We start from the raw sequence: 25,743 nt of genomic DNA on the forward strand, positions 1-25,743 counted from the left end.
GAAGACTACAGATCTAAGCAGAACGGATGTAATACTTCAAATCTTAGTTAATGTGAAATAATTTTAAAGGTTGATTGCCTCTTCTTTTTTGTCTTCTTTCTTCTTTCTTTTGCTCTGTCTTCTGGACATTTTCTGTCCTCCCTACAGATGTTTGACTGAATCCTGTCAGACTTCTAAGGAGAGATGACAAGAGATTCATTTTCTGTAGATGAGCTTTCTTTAACCCATGTGAATTTAATGGATTAGATGTCATGCCTTCAGGGGACTGTCCTTTTTAGAAAAGGTTACATTTTAAATGTAACCATCTGTAGCAAAAGTAAATTCGCTTTTTCATTGTCGCCCAGCATTATGTAGCTGCTGCGGAAGACAGTCCCTAACAAGGAGTTCTTACCGTAAAACTTTTACAGTCATTAAGGATGGATGGAGTGGTTTGCACCGTGTTTACTTGTGTGTGATGCCTGATTATTATTTGGCACCACAAGTGTCAATATAAATGACTTTTTTAAAAAGTCTTTCCTTAAGTTTTTTTGTGGTATTAACTCACTCCCCATCTCTGATGTTCTTATCTTGTTCCCCTTAGAAACTATTACTAATTTCTGTTAATGCTTTATGTTCTTTTTTTTCTATTAAAACCGAGGAGTTTTATTTACTTTGTTTCCAGAATTTTGAAGCAGACTTTTCTTGAAACGGTGTTTGTTATTGGCATCTTGTTCTTTTCCAGAGGGCTGCATCCATGCAATCTCCTATGATCCCAGTATTTTCTTATGCAAATAATGTTAATGCTTCCTCTTCTAGCACGCTACTGGTTAGAGCTCTAGCTGAACACCTAAACATACGCTTTTGATAATCTTCTCCTATGCTGACTCACACAGACTTGCTGGGCTGGTCTCATGTTAAAGTAGGTGCATAGGAATTTCCTGAAATACAATTCTAATTTCTCAACTTCCTGTAATTCTCCCTGATTTTTATAACTCTGTTCAGTGAACTCAGTTCTTCCTTCTGCTTGGAGGCATTGTTAGTCATTTCTGACTCTTCCTCACAAGGAGTGATCCGAAGAGCACCTGGCAAGGAATAACTTGTGGAATAATGTCAGCGTTCATGTCAACAAACAAGGAAGAGCAGAATTCACAGCAAAAGGTGTTGTTAGCCCTCTGCTGATCACAGGTCACACCTGGTCCTGCTCGACAGACCTAAGTTCAAACGACCAGGGGAGAGATATGATCAAGCCGTTCCCTTCCCCCAGAGCCTGAATACGTTGCCTCAGGCAGGAGATGTGCATCGGCACATTTCATTGAGCATATGTCTGTGTGGTTAGTTGCAGGAATTTGTCATTCTCTGGTTTTGAATTACACTGGAATTGACAAAGGGTTTTGAGTTTCCTTTTTTTTTTCTAGTGCTGATGTTGTATAGCAGATGCCCTTGCTATTTCCTCTTCTGATCATTACTACTTATTCTTCCACGTCAGAGAACTGCTACATATTCTCCCTTATTGAGTTATAACTTGATTCTCTGGAAATTCCTCTACTGTATAGATTATACCAGTCTGAACGGGCATTTCAGTTTCTGTAAATGTTCTTGAGCGTGCTGTGCCCTCTGAGTCATACTGGCTACAGTTGTGTAGTTGTGTTTCAGTTTTGGCTGTGCTTTCTGTAAGCTTTATTTTAAAATACTCTGATAGATGTATGCTACTTTCAGTTTGCACTTTCTACACTTCATTAGTAGAGGAACTGAATTAGAAACAGACTTTCACTTAGTCTCTTCCTTTCCATTGCTTAAAGTCCTTTGTAGCCATCAGGTGGGGAAGTGATGTCTTATAGAAGGTACATGGCTGAGGCTTGCAGTCTCTATATCACTGCTGCTGCTCAGGTCAAAGTCCTTTATTTGTTTCAGAAATAACATTTTTCAAGATGTGACCTGAAGGACTGTTTATAATGCCCTGGGGCATTAATTTCTACTTTGATTAGTTTCAGAAGCCTTATCAGCTTTTGGGTAGGTATCGGCTTCAGTGTTTGGTAAAGATCACCAAATAATACTCTGCAGATGGTATGTTACCCATTTTGTGATTTTCATACCTTCAAAATACTCTACACCTGGTGATAAGAAAGATGACACAGACACAGGTTTGGGGATGCTGGAGCTCCATGCTCCTGCCCACAAATTGTCACTTGGAAAATAAATCATTTGCTCTTGAACATGAAGTAATTTTCTGTAGTGAATGTTGTATCTTGTTGTAACCCAGTAGAAATCCTGTGTTATTAATTAGTTCATAGAATCATAGAATGGTTAGGGTTGGAAGGGACCTTCAAAGGTCATCTAGTCCAACCCCCCTGCAAGGAGCAGGGACATCCCCAACTAGATCAGGTTGCTCAGAGCTTCATCCAGCCTGGCCTTGAATGTTTCCAGAGATGGGGCCTCCACCACCTTTCTGGGCAACCTGTTCCTGTGTTCTACAACTCGCATCGTAAAAAAATTTTTCCTAATTTCCAGTCTAAATCTACCCCCCTCTATTTTAAAACCATTATCCCTCGTCCTATTGCAACAGGCCCTACTAAACAGCCTTTCCCCATCTTTCTTGTAGGCCCCCTTGAGGTACTGGAAGACCGCTATTAGGTCTCCCCGGAGCCTCCTCTTCTCCAGGCTGAACAGCCTCAACTCTCTCAGCCTGTCCTCGTAAGAGAGGTGCTCCAGCCCTTTTATCATCTTTGTGGCCCTCCTCTGGACCTTCTCCAACTGGTCCATGTCCTTCTTGTGTTGGGGGCTCCAGAACTGGACACAGTACTCCAGGTGGGGTCTCACCAGGGCAGAGTAGAGGGGGAGAATCACCTCCCTCGACCTGCTGGCCACGCTCCTCTTGATGCAGCCCAGGATGCGGTTGGCCTTCTGGGCCGCAAGGGCGCATTGCCTGCTCATGTTAAGCTTCTCATCCACCAGCACTCCCAAGTCCTTCTCCTCAGGGCTGCTCTCAATCCATTCCCTGCCCAGCCTGTATTTGTGCCTGGGATTGCCATGACCCAGGTGCAGGACCTTGCACTTGGCCTGGTTGAACTTCATGAGGTTGGCACAGGCCCACCTCTCCAGCCTGTCCAGGTCCCTCTGGATGGCATCCCTCCCTTCCAGCGTGTCGACGGCACCACACAACTTGGTGTCGTCGGCGAACTTGCTGAGGGTGCACTCTATCCCACTGTCCACGTTGCCGACAAAGATGTTGAACAGGGCTGGGCCCAACACGGACCCCTGAGGGACGCCGCTCGTGACCGGTCTCCACATGGACATCAAGCCGTTGACCACCACTCTCTGAGTGCAGCCATCCAGCCAATTCCTTATCCACTGAGTGGTCCGTCCGTCAAACCCATGTCTCTCTAGTTTAGAGAGAAGGATGTCATGTGGGACAGTGTCAAAAGCTTTGCACAAGTCCAGGTAGATGATGTCAGTTGCTCGTCCCTTGTCCACCGATGCCGTCACCCCGTCATAGAAGGCCACCAAATTGGTCAGGCACGATCTGCCCTTGGTGAAGCCATGTTGGCTGTCACCAACCACCTCCTTGCTCTCCATGTGCCTTAGCATGGTTTCCAGGAAAATCTGCTCCATGACCTTGCCAGGCACAGAGGTGAGGCTGACCGGCCTATAGTTACCTGGGTCTTCCTTATTCCCCTTTTTAAAAATTGGGGTTATGTTCCCTCTCTTCCGGTCATCGGGGACCTCACCAAACTGCCACGACTTCTCAAATACGATAGCCAGTTCAGCAGCATACAGACAAAAGTTAGCATGTTATTTTTTTGTTCTTGTAAGACAAACTTAATTCTTACACTTAGAGTCTTTCCACCAGATATTTACATACTCATTATGTAAAAGTCACATTGCATTGCATTTTCTTCCCCCTCCTTTAAACACAGGAAAACGTCTATGCGTGTGATTTCCAAACTGTTTGAGCTGATTCAAATTGTATGTTATTATGGAATGAAATTTCCAGCAGAACAGACTTACCGTTTAATCACATCAGAACAATGGATAGTATTCACCTTGGAGGTAGTGAAGTAGGTGTTCACCTATGTATGCATCACCTGTCTGCCACTGTTAGAAGAGGAAAATTTGGCTAGACAGACCTTTGCTCTGATGCAGTGCAATACAGTATATATGTACATAGTTGTCCTGGTTTTGGCTGGGCTGGAGCTAATGTTTATGTATGATGTATATAGATGTGCACATACCCATCTATCATCTATCTGTCTTCATCTGTCTAAAAATCTACTGAGTCTTTTGCCTACAAAGGCAAGAAACTGGCTTTTCTTTTCTCTCTTCCGGAAGAAGGAGTAAAACCACAAAATGAACTGGACAAAATTAAAAAAAAACACAACCCAAAACCAAACACACATCACTCTTCCGAAAATAACATTGGCTTTGGAAGATGATTTGATTCTAGTTCTCTGAAAGTTGTATTTGAGATCCAATCCGTACTTTTTAGGCATATGACCTTATTTATTGTTCTCCAGTGCAAGGTGACGTTTTATTGTATTTAGTGTACACATTTTGTACACTAAAGTAGTACTTTTGCACAGTACATAGACTGTTGCAATCAAGATTTAGTTGTGTGGTGATACACATCAGTTTGTTCTTTTTGAATGGCTTAAGATCCATGGCAATGAATTTAAATATCACGCCAAGGTATGTACCTTTCAGGTACTTTTTAAAAACTAAATGCAGCAAAACACAGATCTTCTACCCAACTCACATAAATGTAAAAAATTCATTCAGATAAAAACAATTATTTAAGCAATGCTTTACCACATTTACTCTCTGCTCTTTTTGGAAGAGCAGCCTCTTTCTGTTTCTGTAACTTCCATTAATTTTCAGTCCTGTTATGAGCAACTTTCCTCCAAAAAAAGTGCAAGGAAAAAGCATGAACTGATCCCACAAACACATTTATAGTCAGTTGTATAAGAAATCTAACTTTAAAGCAGACACTAAAGTCAGAATTTTGTCTGAAACTTAGGCATCCATTCTGTCTGCCTAAACACTTTGTGTGCAGTTTTCGCCTTCCTCTTCAGGGATATGCAACTTTATCCAGTTTTAGGAAGCTATTAATGACAAGAGTCATTAATCTGCATCCTTCCTAGTCGATACTTTTTATCGAGGCAAGATAATTTTGAAGTTCAGTGTAGAGAGTGGATTTTTCTTTTCTGGCATAAGGCAAGCTTTAAGAATCGTTAACCTGGAGGATAGTCTTTAAATGATAAGGGAGATAAAATGTGGCAATTAGTCTAACTCCTCTGCTTTAGTAGCCTGGAGAACAAGTAAACAGCTTTAAAAACTGCATCCAGGTCTTGTGCAGAGAGCACTATTGTCACTCCTGCGCAGGTTGCTCTTAATTTATGGCTGCATGTTAAAGGGTTAGAAAGATGCCAGCAACAGGATGGGATCACGTAGTGGTACAACTCAGATTGATGCTCGGTTTGGATTCTTGAACATCTTTGTATCCCTTGAACTGCTCCCTAGAAAACTGTCCAACTTGCAAAGTTCAAAGAAGAAAGAAGAAAATGTGATCAAATTGACCTGTTATAGTACATAGGATAAAACTTACCTACAATAGGACTAATCGCTGTGAAACTTGCATATAGTTTTGTAAAATAAGCTTTACCATTGTGTCAAAGAAGACAAAATATAGATTGATTAAAAAAAATAGCATCTTCAGTTCTTGTGATTTAATCTCACTTAGGCCTCTTGGTCTACTGTTTACTTTCAGATTTTTCCAGCAATGAGTTTATTTCTTTGGAGGCATATAACAAAACAGATCTTTTGTTTTGATTTTCAATAACTTAGGGGTACTGTGAACATAGTATTTTTCCCATGAGGGTAGTTTTATATTGAAGTTTAATATTCTACAGCTGACAAAAAAAAAAAAAGTCTATTTAAAACTTAGACTCGGGAGCGTGCCAGTTAAGTGTGACATTCACAAGCTGTTTTGCAGTTATGAAAAATGCATGAGAACGTAACCCACACAGCTTCTATAAGAACAGTCAGGTGATTTTCAGTGTAATTTTCCATTAAAGCTTTCTTTACTACATAGATTTTGGGAATTTCTGAGAAAGAGAGATATTCACATGGCGTGGTAGTGCAGGGACTCACACTGCAAGATCTTACGTTAAGCCTGTTATCCCTCCTACAGCGCATATCAATGAAATGGTGATTTGAAGTGACCTGCTCAGAAAAAACAATTTCCTCTCATTTCTTTTTCTCTTTGTTATTTTTAATGCTCTCATGTCAGTTTGAAATACTAGCTTCTTCAATTTCTATATTCAACATTTTGGTGTGCTCTTTCTATACTTGTTGCTATGATCTGTATTTCCTTAACCAGAGGAAGATGGTGGCGGGGGGGCGAGTGGAATCTAATCTTGATTACTGTAAACCAGGCTGCTAAAGATACTCACTCCTTGTGTGTTGTGGTTTAATCTCAGCCAGCAACCAAGTACCACGCAGCTGCTTGCTCACTGTCCCTCCTCCCAGGTGGAGTGAGAGAGGGAATTGGAAAGAAAGGAAAACTACCAAAAGAAAATATAATAATAAATATATATAAAAATAATGATAACAGTTAAAAAATTACAATCAAATATAAAAATGTATTATGCACAATTTCTCACTGCCTGATGACCCAAAGACCAATATAGCCTGTCCTGAGCGGTGATGATGGAATGGAACTGAGGATGATCTTGGAATGATCCCCAACAGCGATTTCCCGAGCAGTGATCTCGGAACTGCAATTTCCTGAGAGAGAGCACACTACCCACCAGCAAATCCCCACATATGTACTAAGCATGACACCTATGATATGGAATACTTCCTTTGGCTAGTTTGGGCCAACTGTACTGGCTATAGCCCTCCCAGCTTCTTGCACCCACACGTCAGCAAAACCTAGAAAAGGAATAAAATACTTTAAAAGAAGAAATTATACTTAAAAGTGAATTTTCTATGTTTGATTTTAATATTAGCATTTGTTAAAAAAATAATTGGTACCATAATGTTGCTGTAAGAAGGCATATTTTTTTTAACAGAAATGGTTGAAAAAGATTAAGTAATGTGGAGAAATGTGAATAATGAAATTCATGGCCATGAAGGTGAAAAAATAAGCATGCGAAAGGGGGAGTGCGATAATAAAGTAAAGTAGGCTGAAATGGTTATAATTTTCAGTAATCTCATGAAACTTCAGATTATTTAGATCCCTTCCATAGCCCTTTATTTAGATACTTTTAAGCTTAAAACTTAAGTTTTTGGAAGTTTTGTATTTTTTCATTATCTCAGTCAGTCTTTGCTTCCTTTGTAATCCAGAAATAGAAGGAAAGGTAAACAGTGTCTGAACTTATGTTTGTAAGCAATTTGTAATTGTAAGTTTGAATTAATGTGTAACCCTTCATTAAAAAAAAAATAGGAAATGTTGGGGAAGTAGTAAATTTGTTCCTTCATTTTTTAAAGTAATTATGTGTACTGAGTGAGATCTGTCTTGGTGTTTCATTAAGAAATGTCATGCAAATTAGTTTGCAGTGTCTTCTACTCCCTCAGAATTTATTTAATTTTTTTCTGGTAAAATCCTCTTGTGGAAATGAAGTGCTTTTCTACACCAGGTACCTTTAAAAATTGTAAGCCTTTTAAGGCAAGGAAAAACTGTTTCTTTTCACAGAGGGAGATGTAGTAGTGTGAGAACATGGGCAATGCCATCAAGTGATCCCGTGGGAGCAGAGCTGAGCTCCGCTGCAGAGGTGCTGTGACCAGGAGAGGGGAGGATATCAGCCACGTGGTTTTACTGCATACAGGACAGGCGGTGGCTGATGGACTGAGTTTCTGCTTATTTTCTGGTCGTTCCTGGTCTGCTCTCACCTAGTGTGAGCAGGCATCGGAGAAGTGATTCGAGCTGCCTGGGGAGGGTGCAGAGCTGAGCCCGGAGGCACTGTGTGGGGTTGCCCCTGAGAACAAGATGGTCAAAACCAACTTTTGTACGATCTTTTGTACAGTCAGGAGTGAGCTCTCCTCCTGGTCCCGCCAATACGGGCTTTTAGTGTTTTGCCTGTTCTTGGAGAGGATGGAGCAACTTCCAGGAGGACAGTGACTCAAAAAGCATGACCTGAAATGCGTGCTTCTGGCAGCTGGGGTACAGAGAAATGAGTCTGAGGTTGCAGGAATAATTACTGTTGATGATTTACTGTGTGGTAATGGATTAAAGGCATCCTGTTTCCTATCAAGATCTTAAGGCATTACAAGTTGTTGTGACCTTTACATTATGGCTTCCAGCGGTATAAAATAAAGGTAAATCTCAGTGTGAAAATCAGAATGGATGTGAAACACATGTATAAACCCTGTCCTTTTTCTTCCTAATTATATGAGGAGACCAACAGTGAACTCTTCACTGCTAACTGGGGCAGCATTTCTGCTCCCAACAAAGTACTCACTGTGTGTTTACTGCAGCCTGCAATTTGGGACATGCTTTGCTATTCTTCTTCATTCTATGGGAGACACTTAAATATCTAAACACTTTTTTCTTTAGTTTTGTAATGTTGCATTAGTCTGTAATTGTGTATTTAAATGAGAAGGCTACTTGAATAAATATTTTAGTCACTTTTATTAGTGACATCTGTAATAAAATTATTACAGATGTAATAATTAAATAATAAAAAAGAGAAAATAATTGTATAAAAATATAAAAATTCATTTCTAAAAAAAAATTAAAAATCATTTTATCTGGGCAGAATGCCTTTTTGGACACAGATTGGGCGCTGAGAATATCACTGCCTTATTTATAATGAAGTCGTCCAAATAATGTAACAGGAAAAAGATCTGAGAGCTCTCGTGTGACATCTTTTCCTCTGTTTATTCATATTTAGGAACTGGATAGCAAAATAATAGGTTGCTCTGTGTACTGGAGGGAGATCAAAGGGCTCAGTTTAGCAAACATACATGTGTATATCCTGATATCATTCAACAGAAAGCTGGGATGTTAGTCTCAAAAAAGGGGACTATGTATCAAAGTACCAGAATTATGTCTTAGGATGAATGTGGAATAGTTGAGTAAAGAGATTTTAATTTTCTGACTAATGGTAGAATGGGTGTAGTGGACAGGTATGAAGTACCAAGTCGTCTTACCTGGGGTGCTCTTGCCTGTTTAAATAGAAGTAATCTGTAGGCTCAGTTGATTTAAAACTTTTGACTGTGTTTTTAAAGGAATTTACACACAGATGTGTCCTGTACTGTGATGTTTGTCTCCTTTCGATAGACTGAAACTTGAGTACTTTTTGTAAATCAAGCGTAAGATCCTAAATGTAAATGTACACTGTGCGCAGCTGCACATGACTTAGAGTCTCCTAGTTGAGTTCAACCCTAAACATACTGGATCTGCTTGGCTGCTTTTCTTTGTAGTGTTATAACCAGAGGACTAACAAGTCAGTCCCTGTGTATGATTTGTGCATCAGTGTTGACCCTCCAGAGTTTCTGCTCTGTGCTCTTTTGGTTGGTTTAGGTACATCTGAGCATTTAGGACATCTGAATGTAGGCTGAGGGCACGTGCAGGTCAGTTTTTTGCAGTGTCCTTCTGGTCTTGGGGGAAATCTAAAAAGCCCTTTCCTTCCAGACCACCAGAAAATGGGGAAATTTGGGAAAACGGGATGCACTTCAGAAATCACAAACATTTTCCAAGAACTTAATGAGAAAGTTTTCATGTCAGGTGAATTTCTGGTTTTGCAGTGTTGTGGTGTTCTCTGTTAGGACTGTGTAGAAGTGGGGCACATAGCAGTCTGTTGCAAAGGCCAGCTGAGCTATCTGGCCCTTTGAGCAAAAATCATCGCTTAGCTGGGTTCAGTTTTAGACCTCTCACTTAGGCTGCAGATATTAAGGCCACAGGACTTTATTAAATTAATCTTCATATACCTGCCATTAGAAGTACAATGTGGTTATATCCACAATATGAAAACTGTAAACATAATTCAGAATCAAGATATGCTCATTAAAGATCCTTTCCTGTAGTGTTTTGACTACTATCTGAACAGTGGTTGATGTACAGGGACGTTGACTACTTAGAGCAATGTTTTTGGGTGGGCTTTAGTCTAAAAATAAAATAAAAAAAAAGAAGCATCTCTTTTACGCTGATTTTGTAGGGCAGATTAAAACTGTTGCTTAGATCTCTTACCAAAGATAACATAACTTAGTTGTTAATGATCTTTTTCCCTCTATGAAGTGATATATGTGAAAAACAAACCAGAAACATCTCTTTGATTAAGAACAAAATCCTTTTGATAGTTCCAGTAATGTACGTATATGGTTGATATCAGCATCCACCATCCCAGGAGTTGAATGATATTTCATTTGAGTAGCCTATTACATTGTTTCGTTAGCTCTGCTATTAATTTTTTTTGGTAATTGTTGGCTGCCGGAAACATGCAGGTCTGTGAGTTTTGATGACATTTGGTCTCTAGAAGCTGAATCAAAGCAGTTAATGTTGCGGGTCCAACACATGCTGAAAGTTCATCTTTTTTGTTTTGTTTTGTTTAGCCTACAAGCCCCAAGTTTGGAAAAGCAGACTCATATGAAAAACTGGAAAAATTAGGGGAAGGATCTTATGCTACAGTATACAAAGGAAAAAGCAAGTAAGTGGTGGGGTTTTTTATTTAATTTTGTGTGTAAATGAAGATAAGCAGAAAGTAATAACTGATGTTGCTGCACTTGTGAATAGATCTCTGTGAATGAATGCAAAGTGCTACTGACTGCCACGTGCTTTAGTGAAAAAGGCTGAGACCTTGTTGCATAGGTAACATATGATCACATCAGAGCAAGATGAGATCCCATCTTGTTAATCTGATGTTTTGTTAGTAGTTCCATGGTGTGCTACCTTCTCAGTATCCGTAACAAGTTAATTATTAGGGGTATATGGACAATATACTGTCATGTATATTTTTCTGATGTTCTGAGAGCAATGCTGAATATATGCAATAAGTTGTTAGCCTTTTGTTTGTCATTGTTAAAAAGCTTGAATAAAATAACATGAAGAGAATGAATGGAATTTTGGGCTACTGTTAAGTTTAGTTTGTTTACAAAAGTTTGGTTACTCTTGTTGCAACTGCTCCACCTCAACATAATGTACTGTATTCATCTTAAATTTTTTTTAGCCACTTTAATGTTCCTTGTTGCAACTTTTTTATCCCCAGTGCCTTAAGTGTTTCTATATTGTATAAAATAACTCCATAAACACACTTAAAATATATTTCTTGAGCTAGTGCTTCAGTTGAGTGTTACCTTTCATCAAGCAGAGTGTCTTGTGCAAGTTTGTATATTTAATCAAGTTTTCATAATCAAATTTTAAATAATAATAAAGCAGTTCTGAGAGGGAGATTTGGTATGTGCAGTATATTTATTTTAAAACTTTGGCTAGTGAATGATAGATGAGGCAAATTACCATCCTCAGCAGAGAGAATATCATGACAGTCATGGGACAGAATAACTACTGAAAAAAGGAAATGTGTGTTAACATTTTCCAGGGTCATTAAGTTCGATAGGTACTGAAATTTTTTCTTTTCAGCGATTATTTGTAATAAATCAGAATGAGGGATGTCTTCATCTCTCAGAAGCTTTGAGATTGATGAGCATAATGACAGCTGATATGAATAAAAACATACTCTAAATGTAAAAGAAGTGTTTACACATCTGCCATACCGATGCATGTATTGTCTTTCACTGGCAGCTTTCTTCAAGAAAATACAGTTGTATTGTATTATTAATGGTTCAGGTACGCATCACCATAAATTCCAGACATTATATATATATATAAACTTTTTATTGGGGTCTACGTAATATGAGAAAACCATGTAGATTTCACCTGGTGCCTTATTACTATACTACGCTTTAAAAATCACCACACACATCTGGTGATAGTTATCCCGTACGGCTTGGCTTTCAATAAGATTGAATTAGGGGAACAGGGCTGCTAGGTGTCCTGTCAATCAGTGGAACAGTCTGAAAGTTAGAAACAAAGCAAAGTGCTTCCCTGAAGCTGTTTCAGTCAGTTGCGATATATGAATGTTTTACGGAACATAGATAGGTTACAAATACTCATTTGTTACTGATGAAGATATTAAACAGTACTGGTCTCAAGACGGACCCGACTCTAATGGCTTGGCTTTCTCATTTTACCAAAATGCTTCTGAGGTTGGTCCTTAACTGTAGCTGAAGATGGAGAATTTAAGATTAGATTGAGCTGTTTTGAATGATGCCTTGTACTCAGAATTCTTGTGCTTAATATTTATTACCAGCTGCATGTGGCAAGTAGTGGATTTTGGGTTTTTTTAATGCATTTCTTGAGATATATTTCAGCTTTTTAAATTTTTTCCCCCTGTTGATCATAATGATGGAATAAAAAATTTGTGATCTTGACTTACTGTTGAAAAAGACTAAAAGATGCAAGCCTGCTCCTAAAGACACAAAGTCAGCTGTTCCTTTCTTAAAATTTAAAGTGATGTGTGCAGTAACTTGCTTGCAGGGAAAGCCTGGCTTTTTGTGACTTGGAGCAGGTTCAGCGCTACCAAGCCCTTGCCTTCCTATCAAACTCATTACTTTTCTGTCTATTTGGGTGTTTGTGGCAGTATCCCAGGAAAGTGAAATGAAGTGGGCTAATTCCTCTTACTGGATGATGGATGTCTCTTCTTGTAGTCAGATAAAAATGATTTCCTGGAGTGAGGAAGCAGCAGAGTGAACTGGACTATGTTAATGAGGAAACTGAAGCCGTATTCTCTCAGGCTGGGCTTTTTTGTTTATTGGAGAAAGCCAAGCAGCCATTTGTTTCTGGCTGACAGTTGCATCAGTAGGCAAATCTATTTGATTTCACGTGTTGCACATCAGATGTGTGTAATGAAACTCATCTTGGCATGTTCGTTTTCTACTTTTGTTCAGGTTAGATTCTCACATGTTACTTTGTTGTATAAAATCTCAAGAGGCTGCTTACTGCATGAAATTCAGATCACTTTGAAGTGATTTCTGCTTTTTTTTTTAATGTCAAATTCTGGAGAATTAGGCCTAGAATTTGACTGATAACACTGTAAAAAATGGTGCAGGTTCCATTTATTCTGTGTTTGGCTAACACCTTGAACATTTGCCATACAATAGGTGCAAAGCAATAGGTGTCTTCTGAATTCCCGCGTTGTTTCATTGTGCGGTTGAGCTGAAGTTCTGTCTGTCTGTATCCCCATGTATATCTTCCTGCTGTGGTTGACCTTTTTCCCTCTTGAGCTTGATTATACATTTACCTGAATGTACAGCAATGAGATCTGGCTAGATCTGTGGCACATAAGTGTTGATGTGAGTTATGAAAGCCTGGAGATGAAGCTGGTGACAGCACAGGGGAGCTGCTGCCAGGCAGAGCCCACTCCTTACAAAGCAGCGTGGATGCCTTGCGTCCTCGCGCTGGGAACTCTGCATATTGCACTTAAGGGAAAAACCTATGCTTCTGGCAATATGACGACTTGGCATGGTTTCCATCCTCTCCTCCCACTGTGTTCAATTGCCCTTCAAGGCAAAGAATTAAAAAAGATTACCTCAGTTAAAGTGATGTGATCTGTGACTGCTGCTTGCACAGCATGCATCTGTGTTTTGAGAGGCAAAGCAATGGTATCTCCACTGCTTCTGCACTGCTGTGATCTCGATCTGCTTCTTGCTTGTCCGTGTGATTTTAGTGTACCTTTACTTTTTTGGCACCTTTACTAAGTTGCATGTACTCAAAGTACTGCAAAAATGTGTAGGAATTTGTAATAGAGAGCTCAATCAACACGTTTTTGCCTAATTTCCCTGCCACAAAATTAGATCAGTTTATCCCTAATTAAATGCTTGTCCTAATAAATTCTGATCCCTATGCATTTTAATTGTTAGTATGAGAAATTGGTAGAGTACTGAGCTGTAGAAGCTGATGCTGTCAACAAGAGCTCGAAGGCTGCAGAGATGTAGAGCCGTCCTTCACTCAAGGTACCTCTACTCTTTCTGTTTGAAATCTGATTTTTTTTAATGTTCAAGGCAATTCCAACGTGTACCTAAAGATGAAAGCTATTTTTTCAGGTAGCCAGGGCATTTTATGTTTATCTCCATCAAAGGCAATACCTTTTACTATTCACCTGAAAATCAATAGGGAGTTCATGGTATAAAGTGTGGATCTTGGAGAGAAATTGTTCTCAGGAGGGCAGGCTCCCTGCTCTGCACCAGCTGCAGTTTCCAAGCCTTGCTGTTCTTGGGGCAGCAGGGAATATTTGAATGAGTGGTGGGAACTACCTGTATTTGTTGTTGGCATGATGGATTGTAGTATGCGTTATGAATATATAGCTGGCCATCATATTTCATAAATATGTCTGTGTAATCCAGCTCATAAGAAAAAGGATGACTTAAGTATTTTCATTTTTGTATTTATGACTCTGAAACCTTCGCTGAGGATGACTGACAGGACTAATTGCTGTTCTGACTTTTTTTTTTTAAGGTGCAGAATTTCTTTTACTTGTCGTAAAACCTCTGTGACTATTTCATTGTCTTTTGTTTTATAAGCAATGTATTGCAAGTGCCATAAGCTTCGGATGGCCTGAAGAACTTGCCACGGTTTTATCTGTCGTGCTGTGGCTTTTTAGTCATTCTCATAGCTTTGCTCTGTGCCCACGTGCACTGTTACGTTCACGTGCTCCCTGATAGGTTTCGTGTGCAACAGTCCAGTTCACAGAGAATATTTTCTTCATGTTTTGGCCAATTTATTTAGACTGAATATTTCATAAGGTTCATGTTGCCTTAGTGACCTAAACTTTCAGAACCTTTTATTTTATTTCTTGCAAATTGTATGAAATCAATGTTCATCTACAAGTAAAACTCTTTTCATCTGAGGATACTATATGGCTAGAAAAGGAATATATGTTAATGGATTATGAAAAGGCACTTTATGGTTACCTACTAGAGCTTCCCAATTTTTTTTCTTCTTTTTTTTCCTCCTCATTTTTTTTAACTGATGTGCTTAACTGATTTTTGTAGGCTGCTTTTTACTGTACATTTTAAAGTCTTGGCATGGGTTTATAAAGTGTGTACATATATGCTTTAAAAAAAATCTCTAGCATTGTAAATCTTTAATAAAAACAATAACTTCAGGTTGTTCTCTGTCTCATTATCCTGCTGTTTGTAGTAATAAATGAATAGTTTTCCCCAAGTTGAGTCTGTTTTGCCCGTAACGGTAACTTTAAGGATTTTTTCCTGTCCTTATCTCAGACCTCGAGCCGTTTTTTCTTATATTATCTCTCCCTGTTCTCTCGGAGGGTAGGGGGAGTGAGAGAGAGACTGCGTAGTCTGGTCCTGATCGGGGCTGAACTACAACAATTATACAAAAGTTCTAAGAGTTATTGGATAGTAATTTATTGGCACCAACACATATATGCATGATTGGAGTGCTAGAGCAAACGCTGAATGCTATTATGCATCAATGTATTTTCCAGTTAGTGGTGGAACAGCATCTCTCAGAAGATCCCCTGTGACTGTCAGTGTGCAGATCTGTAAGAGGCCTCTTTACTTACAAGCAATACCACTGTGTTTGTCTTCCGATTCTCTTATATGAAAATCAGTTCTTTATATGAACATCAGTGGGGCCCAAAGAGGTGCGAGGTGTATGGAGGAGGCCCGGTGCTGCGCCTCGCTCTCCCAGCTGCCAGTCCCAAGTGCTTTGCTTCCAGCAGGCCCGGGTCAAGCGTGGCCTCTGTGCTTAGGTAAGCAGCTGAATAGTTTGAACGGGATGGATGATGTGGCTGGGAGATAGGGACGAGGGACCTGGAGGTAAGTGCTCTGGTGCTGCTCACTGGCTCCTGGGGGAGTGGGGGCTGCCACAGTGTTTGTGTGAGGCTGCCTTGAGTTCTGTGATGAACAGGATCCCTGAGTTCCAGTGACAACACTAATTAATAATTTAAATCCTTCATCTCTCTCGGAACTCTTTGATCTTCTGTTTTTCAGCCCTAATAAATGTCAGCATTATGAAGTATCTTTAATCCACTGGCTTCTTCTGAAACAAGATAACTTTTGTTTAGGGTGGAGGTTAAAAGATGGTGGGAGTCAAAAAGAGAAATTGAGGGATCATATTAGTCCCTTGAGTATTTGCACCGTAGGGCTTTAGTGGGACTGCAAGTGATTTTTGTAAAATACAAACATAAGTCCTTTTCAGTAGGAGAAATATAATATAAGCCATGTTTACACTGAACTGTCTTTTATGTTAATGATTAAAAGAAGCGTTTCCCTCAATGTGGAATTAGTTGCTTATTGGTAGAATAATCAGAAGTAGCTAAACCTACAGTAGATTTCCCTCTGTCAGGTTTCTTCAAAGGAGAATTGTGGCTGAGCCTGGTTTCATTAGCCCACTGTGGTCTGTTTGGGGTTTTAAACATGTGTTTGTGACATCAATATCGCTACAGAGTAGGTCTCATTAGATATTATCGGGATTTGATCATCAAACTTTGAGCTTTACATGTAAATAAATTTTTAACCATTGAGACTTTTCTTTGTAACAATTAGTTTCTTAAATGGTTTATCACAAATAAGGCATCGTTCCAAAACCACCTACTGATTTTTCTTTGCAGGAATGTTCCCAAGCTTATCACTTGCTCGAGTTATGAACTCGGCCTCAACTCCAGCCAGTGGTAAAACTCTGTGTTAAATAAACAGATTGAAATCCTAGTGGCAAATTTTATGTTAATTAATTCTTTTAATTGTGTTATATTTAGGACATTTATTCTATCTAAATATAACTGGATAAATTGAGAAAATAGGGCTATTGTACTTTTTTGTTCTCCGTGTGGCATCATCAGCGTTATCCTCAGTGAAGCCAATCAAGTCATCAGTTACTTTGTATTAATCAGTACTGTATGTTCTTAATGATGCACTAAAGCATTAAATAATTTCTAATCTTCTCTACTTTCTCATAAATGGTCATTTTTATAAATGTATTTATTTTGGTAATGCTGATATGTGCTGTTTTAGAAAAGACAGAATGATGTATTATATTAGTACTTTTTGTAATAACTAGCTTATTTCTGTGTTTTATAATACCAGACTTCTGCTATATGCCACACAAAACAATTTAGACTCATTTTTCTTTTGCCTACATTGCATATAAAATCAGAAATTTATTAGATGAGATTCTGTAACATTAAAATACTGAATTTCCATAAATTGGAAAACTGTCCATCAGCTGCTGATGATTTGCCTAGAGTAAAGTAGCTTTGTGTGATAATTAGAGAGGCTCCAGGACTTCTGTCCTTTCTCTGAAGGTTTTTTGGATGAGAGAGAGTAAGAGAGAGCGACTTCGTTTAGGAAGGAGGATGGTTTCTAAGTTAGAAAATAGGAATTTTATAATCAGTATTGTCCTTAATAGAAACTAATGAGGCAGTTGACAGAATGGACATAAGATGATAAGTGAAATCCTTGACCCACTTAAGTGTATTGTTTTGAGAAGCTATGAAATTGTTTACTTTGGACAGTGAGCATGAGAGGTGGTTTAATGAATCCTAGATTTTAAAAAGGGCAGCAGCATTGCCTTTTCACTGTCTAAAAGGCTGTCTGCCTGTCAGTTTTTCTACTTGTGGTTGAAAATATTGAAAATACTGAGCATACTTTGAAAGTTGTGGAAGACAGATGTGAAGTAATATCTGGGAGGAATTTGCTAACCTTATCTGATCACTACTGAAGACTGCAAAGACAAGTTCTGATAGGTTGCAGAGGTAATTTTCTCCAGGTCTCTCTTTTTCAATGTTATTCCTAAGGAAATTGCTGCATTATTTTGGCACATTGTCACAAGATTCAGGGCATAATTTCATCCATAGCTGCATGGCTTGCAGCTTCACAAGAGGTGGTCCTGGTTCTTCTTCTCAGATCTTTTCTAGTGTTTTTTTTTTTTCTTCTAAAATGTGAAAAATGCCTTTATCATTTTTAAAAATATGATTTAGTTCTTTTGAATGGGACAGTCTTCACCTGTTTGAGCTTCCTAAGCAGTCTCACAATAGGGTCTAGCAGGAATGAGAGCTGATAGAAGACAGCAGCAGGAGTGTGTGGCAGGGTTTTAGCAGGAGCAAGGCAGTACGCTAAGGTAGCCCTTAGCTCATCTCTGAAGCGTCGTCTAACTGCATCCTGAGATTGCATCAGTGGGAGAATAGTTAAAAGACGTGAATATACACACCTGTCTCTCTTAATTGATGATACTTCATCATTTCTCACATCTCCAGATTTATACAGTCCTGTTTATAGAAAATGAGCCAAAAAAAAAAAAAAAAGGTTGGATGAGTGGGTAGGAAATAAGAATAAGGAGGCTGTTTCATTCTGGAAGTTATAGATTGATATATTGGAAATAGATAATACTAAAGAGTAGAATGAAATCCCACAGCATTTCCCTACTTGAGATTGGTTTGATCATTTTGATAATATTAAGAGTTACCATGATGTCTGTCAAGACAATGACAGGTACCAACGACAAGTTGGCAGGGGTAACTGAATAGGACAGCCCACCTACTGTGTTTAATTGTGAATTCTTCGAAATTAATTCCATGCTAGTGCTGTTTGTGTAATTTATTACTCTTAATGAATCAATGGAATGTAGAACTTTGGATTAAAAATAACATAATCTGTACAGTGCTGCATGCTATTTGCCTGTCTCTGGCAGGAGACTCCACATCTCTGTTTCCTTAGTACCTCCTTGATCTGCTTTTCTCCATTGTATTCTGCGTTGCCTTCTCTGAATGCAGCATCTGTCCTGTTCTTGATCTGTAAAATGATCTTGTTTTTCTTATTTGAATTCCTCATGCACAATTATTTAATCTATTGTAAAATAATCAGGTTATCCAAATGTCTGACTTATTTATATGTATGTGGTAGGTAGGGTAGTGTGCTGATGGAGGAACTGAAAACTACACATGTATGTGAACCACATGTCTGTCATCAGTCTTTCTACTTCTGCTTTTGTTATGGTTTATTCCCCTGTCTGTGCATGACACATGAAGTTACCTGGGGCAAGACTTACCTTTTTCTGATGCCAGAAGTCCATTTTAAATCTAAACAAAAATAAGGCAATTATAATCCGGTTGGGTTAAGCTGATAATTGTCTTTCAACAGTGAGTAGTGGCCTGGGACTTGAACTGGTGCCAGTCTGTAGCTGTAGTATTATGAATAGTTGGAAGGTGATGAGTTATCTTCTGACAACCAAGGCTTCTTAAGTTGCTCAGAGTCATTGCGCAACGCTGTGTCTAGGGCTAATGAGATTCTGGCTATTGTAAAAGAGGAATAATCAGAAGAAACAAGACGGTAGCCATCCTGTTACTGAAGTCATTGAACTGCAAAAATTAAAAGCCTGAGAGAGAAGATGAGTTCAGATTTGGTAAGTGTCTGTATCATCTTGCTGAGAAAAATGAATACATATTCTAGGGCCCAGTGCAATAGGGAATTGCCTCCATGACTACGAGGGTGTGAATGCTCCCTTGCTTCCTTGGGCTTTGTGGCTGTAAAGGCTAATTTTAGGTTTACAGAAATAAATTGCAATAATAATAATAATAATAATAATAATAATAATAATAATAATAATAATAATAATAATTTTTTTTTTTTTTTTTTTGCAAATGTATTATGCTTTTTTGGTAATTTATCCTCACCATTGCTTGTCATACCTAGGAAGTCTGTTAAAGTTTCAGAGTATGAGTTTGTTCTTGAGGAGGGTAACTGATAACAGTTTTTATCTTTCATTCAGTTCTTAGGAGATCTAATTTGGATAAACTGAACCAACTGGATTTTTTGCAAGGCTTTTAATATGATTCATGCATGGTGAAATTTTGAGTGCTAGAAGTGAAACCAGCCGAATAGATTTTAAACTAGAGTGACCTATTGTGAAGCTTCGTACCTTGGACCACAAATTATTTTTAATCTTGTAAATGAGAGTCATTATAATCTAAAACTAACTTGGGCCATGTAGTCAAGAATGTATCTTAGGAGCAATCCTGCCCTAACAGGAAATGGCTAGAATGACCTAGAAAGTATTTCCTATCTCAAACTTCCATAGCTTTTTGAGGGCGATAGTTATGAGTGTGATACAGTGGGAAGGAAGCATCAGTATAAATATGGATATACTGCAAGTGGAGTGATTGATGAAAATCATATGCCTTTTTCTCTGAACAATTTGATCAAATAAAGGACAGATACTTTAAAACCATATTTTACAATGTGATACTTCTTAACAGAGCTTCAATTTAGCGCTATGATAGGGAACAGACTGACTCACAGAAAGCTGAGATCACTCCTTGGATTGCATCTGAGTGTGAAAATATAAAGTTGACATTATGGAAGCTATGAAGTGTTTCTTACAGTGCTATAAATGAATCACTGGCATTGACAGGAAGAAATTGAATAAGTACATGATGGGAAACAAGTTCTATTATGAGAAATATTGTTTCTGCTTTAATTTTGTTTTTTTTTTATTTCTCCTTCCCCTCCCCTCTTTCCCTTTAAGGGTAAATGGAAAGCTGGTGGCATTGAAGGTGATTAGATTACAAGAAGAGGAAGGAACCCCATTTACCGCTATCAGGGAAGGTATGCACTCACATTTAATGATTATACATGAGTTGTTTTTTTTTTTTTTTAAATTACATTGCACTTGTTATTTCTGTGCCATGACATAATGAATAGTTTGAGAATTCAAATTACATGCTTATGTTCTCAGTAGGAAGAAACTTTGGTGCTTCAAAAACAAAGCTTCTGGTGTGGGAGTTCTTGTTAAAGAATGCAGCTCTGCCTCTGCTTTGGCTCCGGTTAGATTTACTATACATATGAGTACTTAACAGCAAGTTTTAAGGTGCATGTGAGAAGTCACTCTGGAAGATGAGGGAACTGTCTAAGTCACGATTCTTGCCTGCAGGCAACACCTGAGATGAAGGCAGATGTGTTTTTTCGTATACCCACAGCATGAAGTGGAGGCAAGAGTTTCTTGACGAGGGCAATCAGAAGATCAGGGAGCAAAAATACAGGCATTTTAGAAGCTGTGTGTAGTTTGGGACTAGGTTTTGTTTGTTTTTCTTTCCCCGTGGATGCTAACTTGTGTGGCCTGGGATTGAATTTTATCTGTCACGCTCAGAGATGCCTGTTTTGCTTTCTGCTCTGCTTCTTTATCCTTCCTTGTCAGTCTCTCATGGTCTCTAGTGACAGCTGCTTTACCTGAGCCTGCCTGTGTCGAGCTCCTTTTCAGAAATTGCTAGATGTGCCTTCTCTGTGTGGGCCTCCTCTTTAGTACTTAGAAGGTACTAAAAATGAGCCTTGTTAGAGAAATAATAAACAATTTACCATCACACCACTGATTCAGACTGAGCTGAAGTTGGTAGTGGACTAAAGAGATGAGACTGTTGCGGCTTTTGAGGGACCTTTTAGAACTGTGCTGACTATCTCAGCTTAATTCCTGAGGTGGGATGAGCCAGGGAGGTACCAGACCATCAGCCCTCACAGGGTCCACTGTGGGCCCTGTGTGGGGATGCGTGTCTTCAAGGCCATCACAGCCACAGTCCCAGCAGCTTCATCTCCCTCATCCCTTGTTCCTGCAGCCATCTGTACACCGTTTGTCTGTCTGTAAAATGAGCCCATTTTGAGTGGACTGGGCAAAAAAAAATGTTTCATGTGATTGACACCCTGAAGTTAGAAACCTTTAAAGTACTGTGGATTTCCATCCCAAGGTCGCGCCTTTTAAAGAGGGCTCTTTCACAAAGGAAGGAAAACAGTGGGTGGCCAATTTATGAAGGAATTTCAGCAGTTCTTCTGTAATAATTATTGAATGATCTGACACATTTATTCATCATGATATATATTTTATCTGTGAGCTGTCTGTCCCCGCAGCTGTGCCGCGATAACGAGGTGTGCAGAGGGTTATGAGCGCAGCTTTCAATATTTGTAATGCCGAGTTCAAGGCGTTAACAGCCTGTGTTTCAAATATGTTTATTGTTCTCCAGGTTTTTAGTTGATATGGTACTGACTTAATAAGAAAATAGTAGAAACGGCTTTCTTGTGCCTTTATAGTGACACTTAAAAGGTTTTTTAATGTGAGCTTGCTCTAGATGAAAGTTTATAGGATTATAACTGTCAAATACAGTATAATATGTTTTCCTTCATAAATAGTTTGTTGTGTGAGCTCAGTATAAATAAGTATTCATTAGGAGCAAGAACAGAGATTTTTCCACTTGATATTTTTTAAAATTATAGAGGCACGCTAGCACGAAAATACTTCTCACACTGTCATTGGAGAAGTTTTACTTTTGGCTGTGACTATAGCACTGTGGTTGAAGCCAGTTAAAATTCTGGTAATTTAATATTAGTAGAACAAAGCTCTTGTCTAGAAGAACTCTTAAAGTTATTAATTAATATATATTTTCTTGAGTATGTGATGTCTCACTGATTTTGATGGGACTATATGCATCCATTGTATTTCTAAGTACTTGTCTAGGCTGGGAATAGATCCAAAGAGTATTAGGCTAATGAGGGGATTTTTCTTGATTTTTGTAGACTCTTGGTTAAGAGAGGATCTGGGGGTCAAACTCAGGCTAGAGGTTTTTTGTAATTTTTTTTTTTCTTGCTAAGTGTAATCCTGTCTTCTGGGTAGTGGAACTTCATTCTGATCTGTAGGAGCTATTATTAGAAATAGAGTCTTATGCAGTTTATATCATGTAGAAGTCAGATGTACGTGGTGTGTAAGATGGGAAGGGGAAAAAAATCTGTATCTAGTTAGGCTTTGGCATTTCTGTTGTTTGTTTTGATTTCGTGAGAAACAAACATTAGGGTCAGAAAAGTAGGGAAGGCTGTATTACAAATGTTACTTTCAGAAGGTAATCTCAGTGGTGTTGTGCCAGTCCTGTATTATCTGATGGTAACGCTACAGCTGTGAACTTCACTAGCAGGACCTGAGGAAGCTGTTGCTTTCCTCTTACCAGCATCTAATCCATCTTGGACATTTGGGTTCTGTAATGCAGCTGTGGCTGATCTCGGCTACATGGGTGGGGAAAAAAAAAGAAAAAAAGAAAAAAGAAATGCTTGTATAAGCTCTTTGAAGTTTGATACAGAAAAACAGTAAGAATGGGGCACTGTGTTAAACAGATTTTTCTTGATCTCCACTGGCTGATTGAGGGCTCCAGCTTTATGATTTAGACTGGGATAGTTAGAACAAGGACAAATACCACTGAAGATGAGGTCAACTTCTAATTTCAGTTATCTGAGGAGCAATGTTGCCCTAATCGAAAAATGCATGTATGGTATCATCAGCCAGAGGTCTGCTGGAAGGCATTTCTTTCCAAAGTCTTTCATGCTGGAGAAACCAGGCAGGTTTTGACCTTGGCTTATTTCTTATTTTCTAATTTTCCATGAATGCAATGCAAGTTCAGGCAGAAGTCTAGTTATTTGTAAATTAAAACTACTGTAAGTAAATTGTTTTACATTTCTCATGGCTCCTTGGTTAAAGCAGTGAGAGAAAACAGCATTCCTGCGCTGTGCTCCTAATGGGGATACTGTGTGATGTTAATCAGGGGGAAGTTACAGGCTGAAATCTTAAGCAGTGGTCATGCTGAGGGAATTTTGTAGCTGTCTGTGTATAGGAAAGCATATTGTTACTGTTGTGACAGCAGCAGAATGAAACTCACAGGAAAACAAAGCTACCAAGAAAAAAGACTAAGAGAAGTAGGAAAATGCAGGATATAAATGTGGAGTATGTGATTGTAGAAATAAGCACTAACTTGTTTGAAACAAAAAAAAAGGAAGGAAAAGTAAGAAAAAAAATCGCCCAGTAAAACTGCATAAGAAAAATAATAATGTTAATGACCGAGGGAGCTTTAGCTAAAACTTTGATTAAAGCTTATGAAGTAATTCTGCTTTTACAGCAGGTGTGGGTTAGTGTCTTCTACCATTTATCCAAGTTACATAGATTTGAATGGAAGTAGATAGATGTGGCTTATTTATCAGTGCTGCTCAGCTCTCTGTTGAATTTCTAGAACAAAATTTAGAAGTAGCCTATCCTAAATATTCTTTCAACTTGATCTGAGTGAGTTGCACCAACTTACTGATGCTTTCATTTAGTGGTGTGCAGTGGATGTTTCACTCTGAATTTAACTGAGTCTGGGATAACCTAATTTACCTTTGAAGAGCCTGAGAACAAGAAAACAAAACAAGAAAGAGAAAAAAAGTGCAACTGAAGGGATGCATATACCTGAGTGGGTTAAACTGATGTGATTTTCTGATCACATACGAGAGTGTGGTGCCGGCCGCCATATTACTGTTGTACTCCAAATGTGCCTGCAACTGTGGTATCTCAGACAGTATGGAGTCTGAAAGTCATTTCCACACTGCTGTCTCATTTAAACTAAATTGGGTAAAATACAGGTCAGCAAATTATTTGTTTTCTGTGTTAGTGTAGTTGTGCTTTATTCTTTTACTGTAACTCTCATCAGCTATTCAGAGATGTTTTAGCATCAGACTTGAAGTGTTATTAAATCCACTGCAGCCAGCGGAAAAGTTCACTGACCTTAACTTTTATCTCAGATATTTCATTCCCATGATTTCCTCTAATATCGTACATTCATCTAGGCTAAATACCGAACTGTGCGGTAGATTCTAATTCTGGAAACAACGTGATTTAGCATTTTGTAGTTATCTTGTTTGAATTCTGGTAATAATATTCCTTATACCCAGCATGAGAAAGATTTTGCTTTTTGGGTGTGTATGTAGACAAGCATCTCTTGGTTTTATCACCACCTTGCCTGTGAGGTTAACTTACTATGTTCCTTTTTTGGGCAGTAAAATTATTTCATCCCCATCCTAATCAAGAAAACTGTTTTGTATTTGGTTTTAGTTTTCCACCCTTGGAAATATTGCCACTCCTTTGCTCTGCTTAATTTGATTTACTATTAGTAATAAAACTCTATTCTAGTGTTTTAGAATACAGTGATGTTTCATTTCCCACACGGCTAGATGATGTTTCAAAGCATGATCCAAACCAGGTGTGTTTTGTAGGTGTTTTTACTTTGCCATTTAAATGCCATGATTAGGCAACTTTTAGTTTATTTCTCTCTTTTAATTAATTTTTGTATTTATATCTTGTAATTAATATGTATTTGTACCTATCTGTGTTTCACACTTAAAAGTGTTCAGGTCAGAGACTATCTCTACCTCTTCAATTTGACAGTTGCCCAGATAATAATTTTCCATCTACTCCAGTGCTGAAGGCTGTTACCTTAATGCTGTGTTTGGATAGCAGTGTGCAAAAATAGCACATAAATGCTTTGGAAACAGCCATCCGTCTTGCATTATAAAAAGAACACAGGATTTGCTTAATTAATTTCTTTAACTTAAATTTTTAAAGAGCAGTTCAGCATGCATACTGAATCAGTTGGTTTTGTGAATTGTGGGAGACAATGCATTTGAGTGCCAGTGTAGAGCAGGGAGAAGAGATGCTTAATTCTTGCCCACAAAACCTCTTCAAAAGTCTTCAAAGTTTTGGACCTTTTCCATCCATATCTCACTGTCCGCTAGGAGGGAAGAGGAGAAACAAAAAATTAAAACCTTAAAGGGTCTTTAAGAAAGAAATATGAGTCCGCTTTTATGCCGCAGACTAGACAGACTTTCTGAGGTTGGGAGGTTTTCTGAGGCCTCCCTTCTGAAGTTGTTGGGCTGGAGGGGATAAATCTTCATAAAACTTTTACCTGTAGAAGGCTGAAG

General features: G+C 38.6%; 1 protein-coding gene across 4 annotated transcripts in view; it reads left to right on the forward strand.

The window, feature by feature from the left end:
- CDK14 (cyclin dependent kinase 14) overlaps positions 1-25,743 on the forward strand; it is a 319,070-nt gene that overhangs the window by 77,315 nt on the left and 216,012 nt on the right. For all 4 annotated transcript variants that reach the window (XM_086742275.1, XM_086742276.1, XM_086742277.1 and 1 more), the window contains 2 exons: positions 10,528-10,622; positions 20,513-20,592. In XM_086742275.1, coding sequence (XP_086598401.1) covers positions 10,528-10,622; positions 20,513-20,592 — 175 coding nt within the window. The remainder of the gene's footprint in view (positions 1-10,527; positions 10,623-20,512; positions 20,593-25,743) is intronic.

This window comes from Chlamydotis macqueenii, chromosome 2 (genome assembly GCF_036417535.1).
Source record: "Chlamydotis macqueenii isolate bChlMac1 chromosome 2, bChlMac1.mat, whole genome shotgun sequence".
Taxonomy (NCBI): Eukaryota; Metazoa; Chordata; class Aves; order Otidiformes; family Otididae; genus Chlamydotis; species Chlamydotis macqueenii.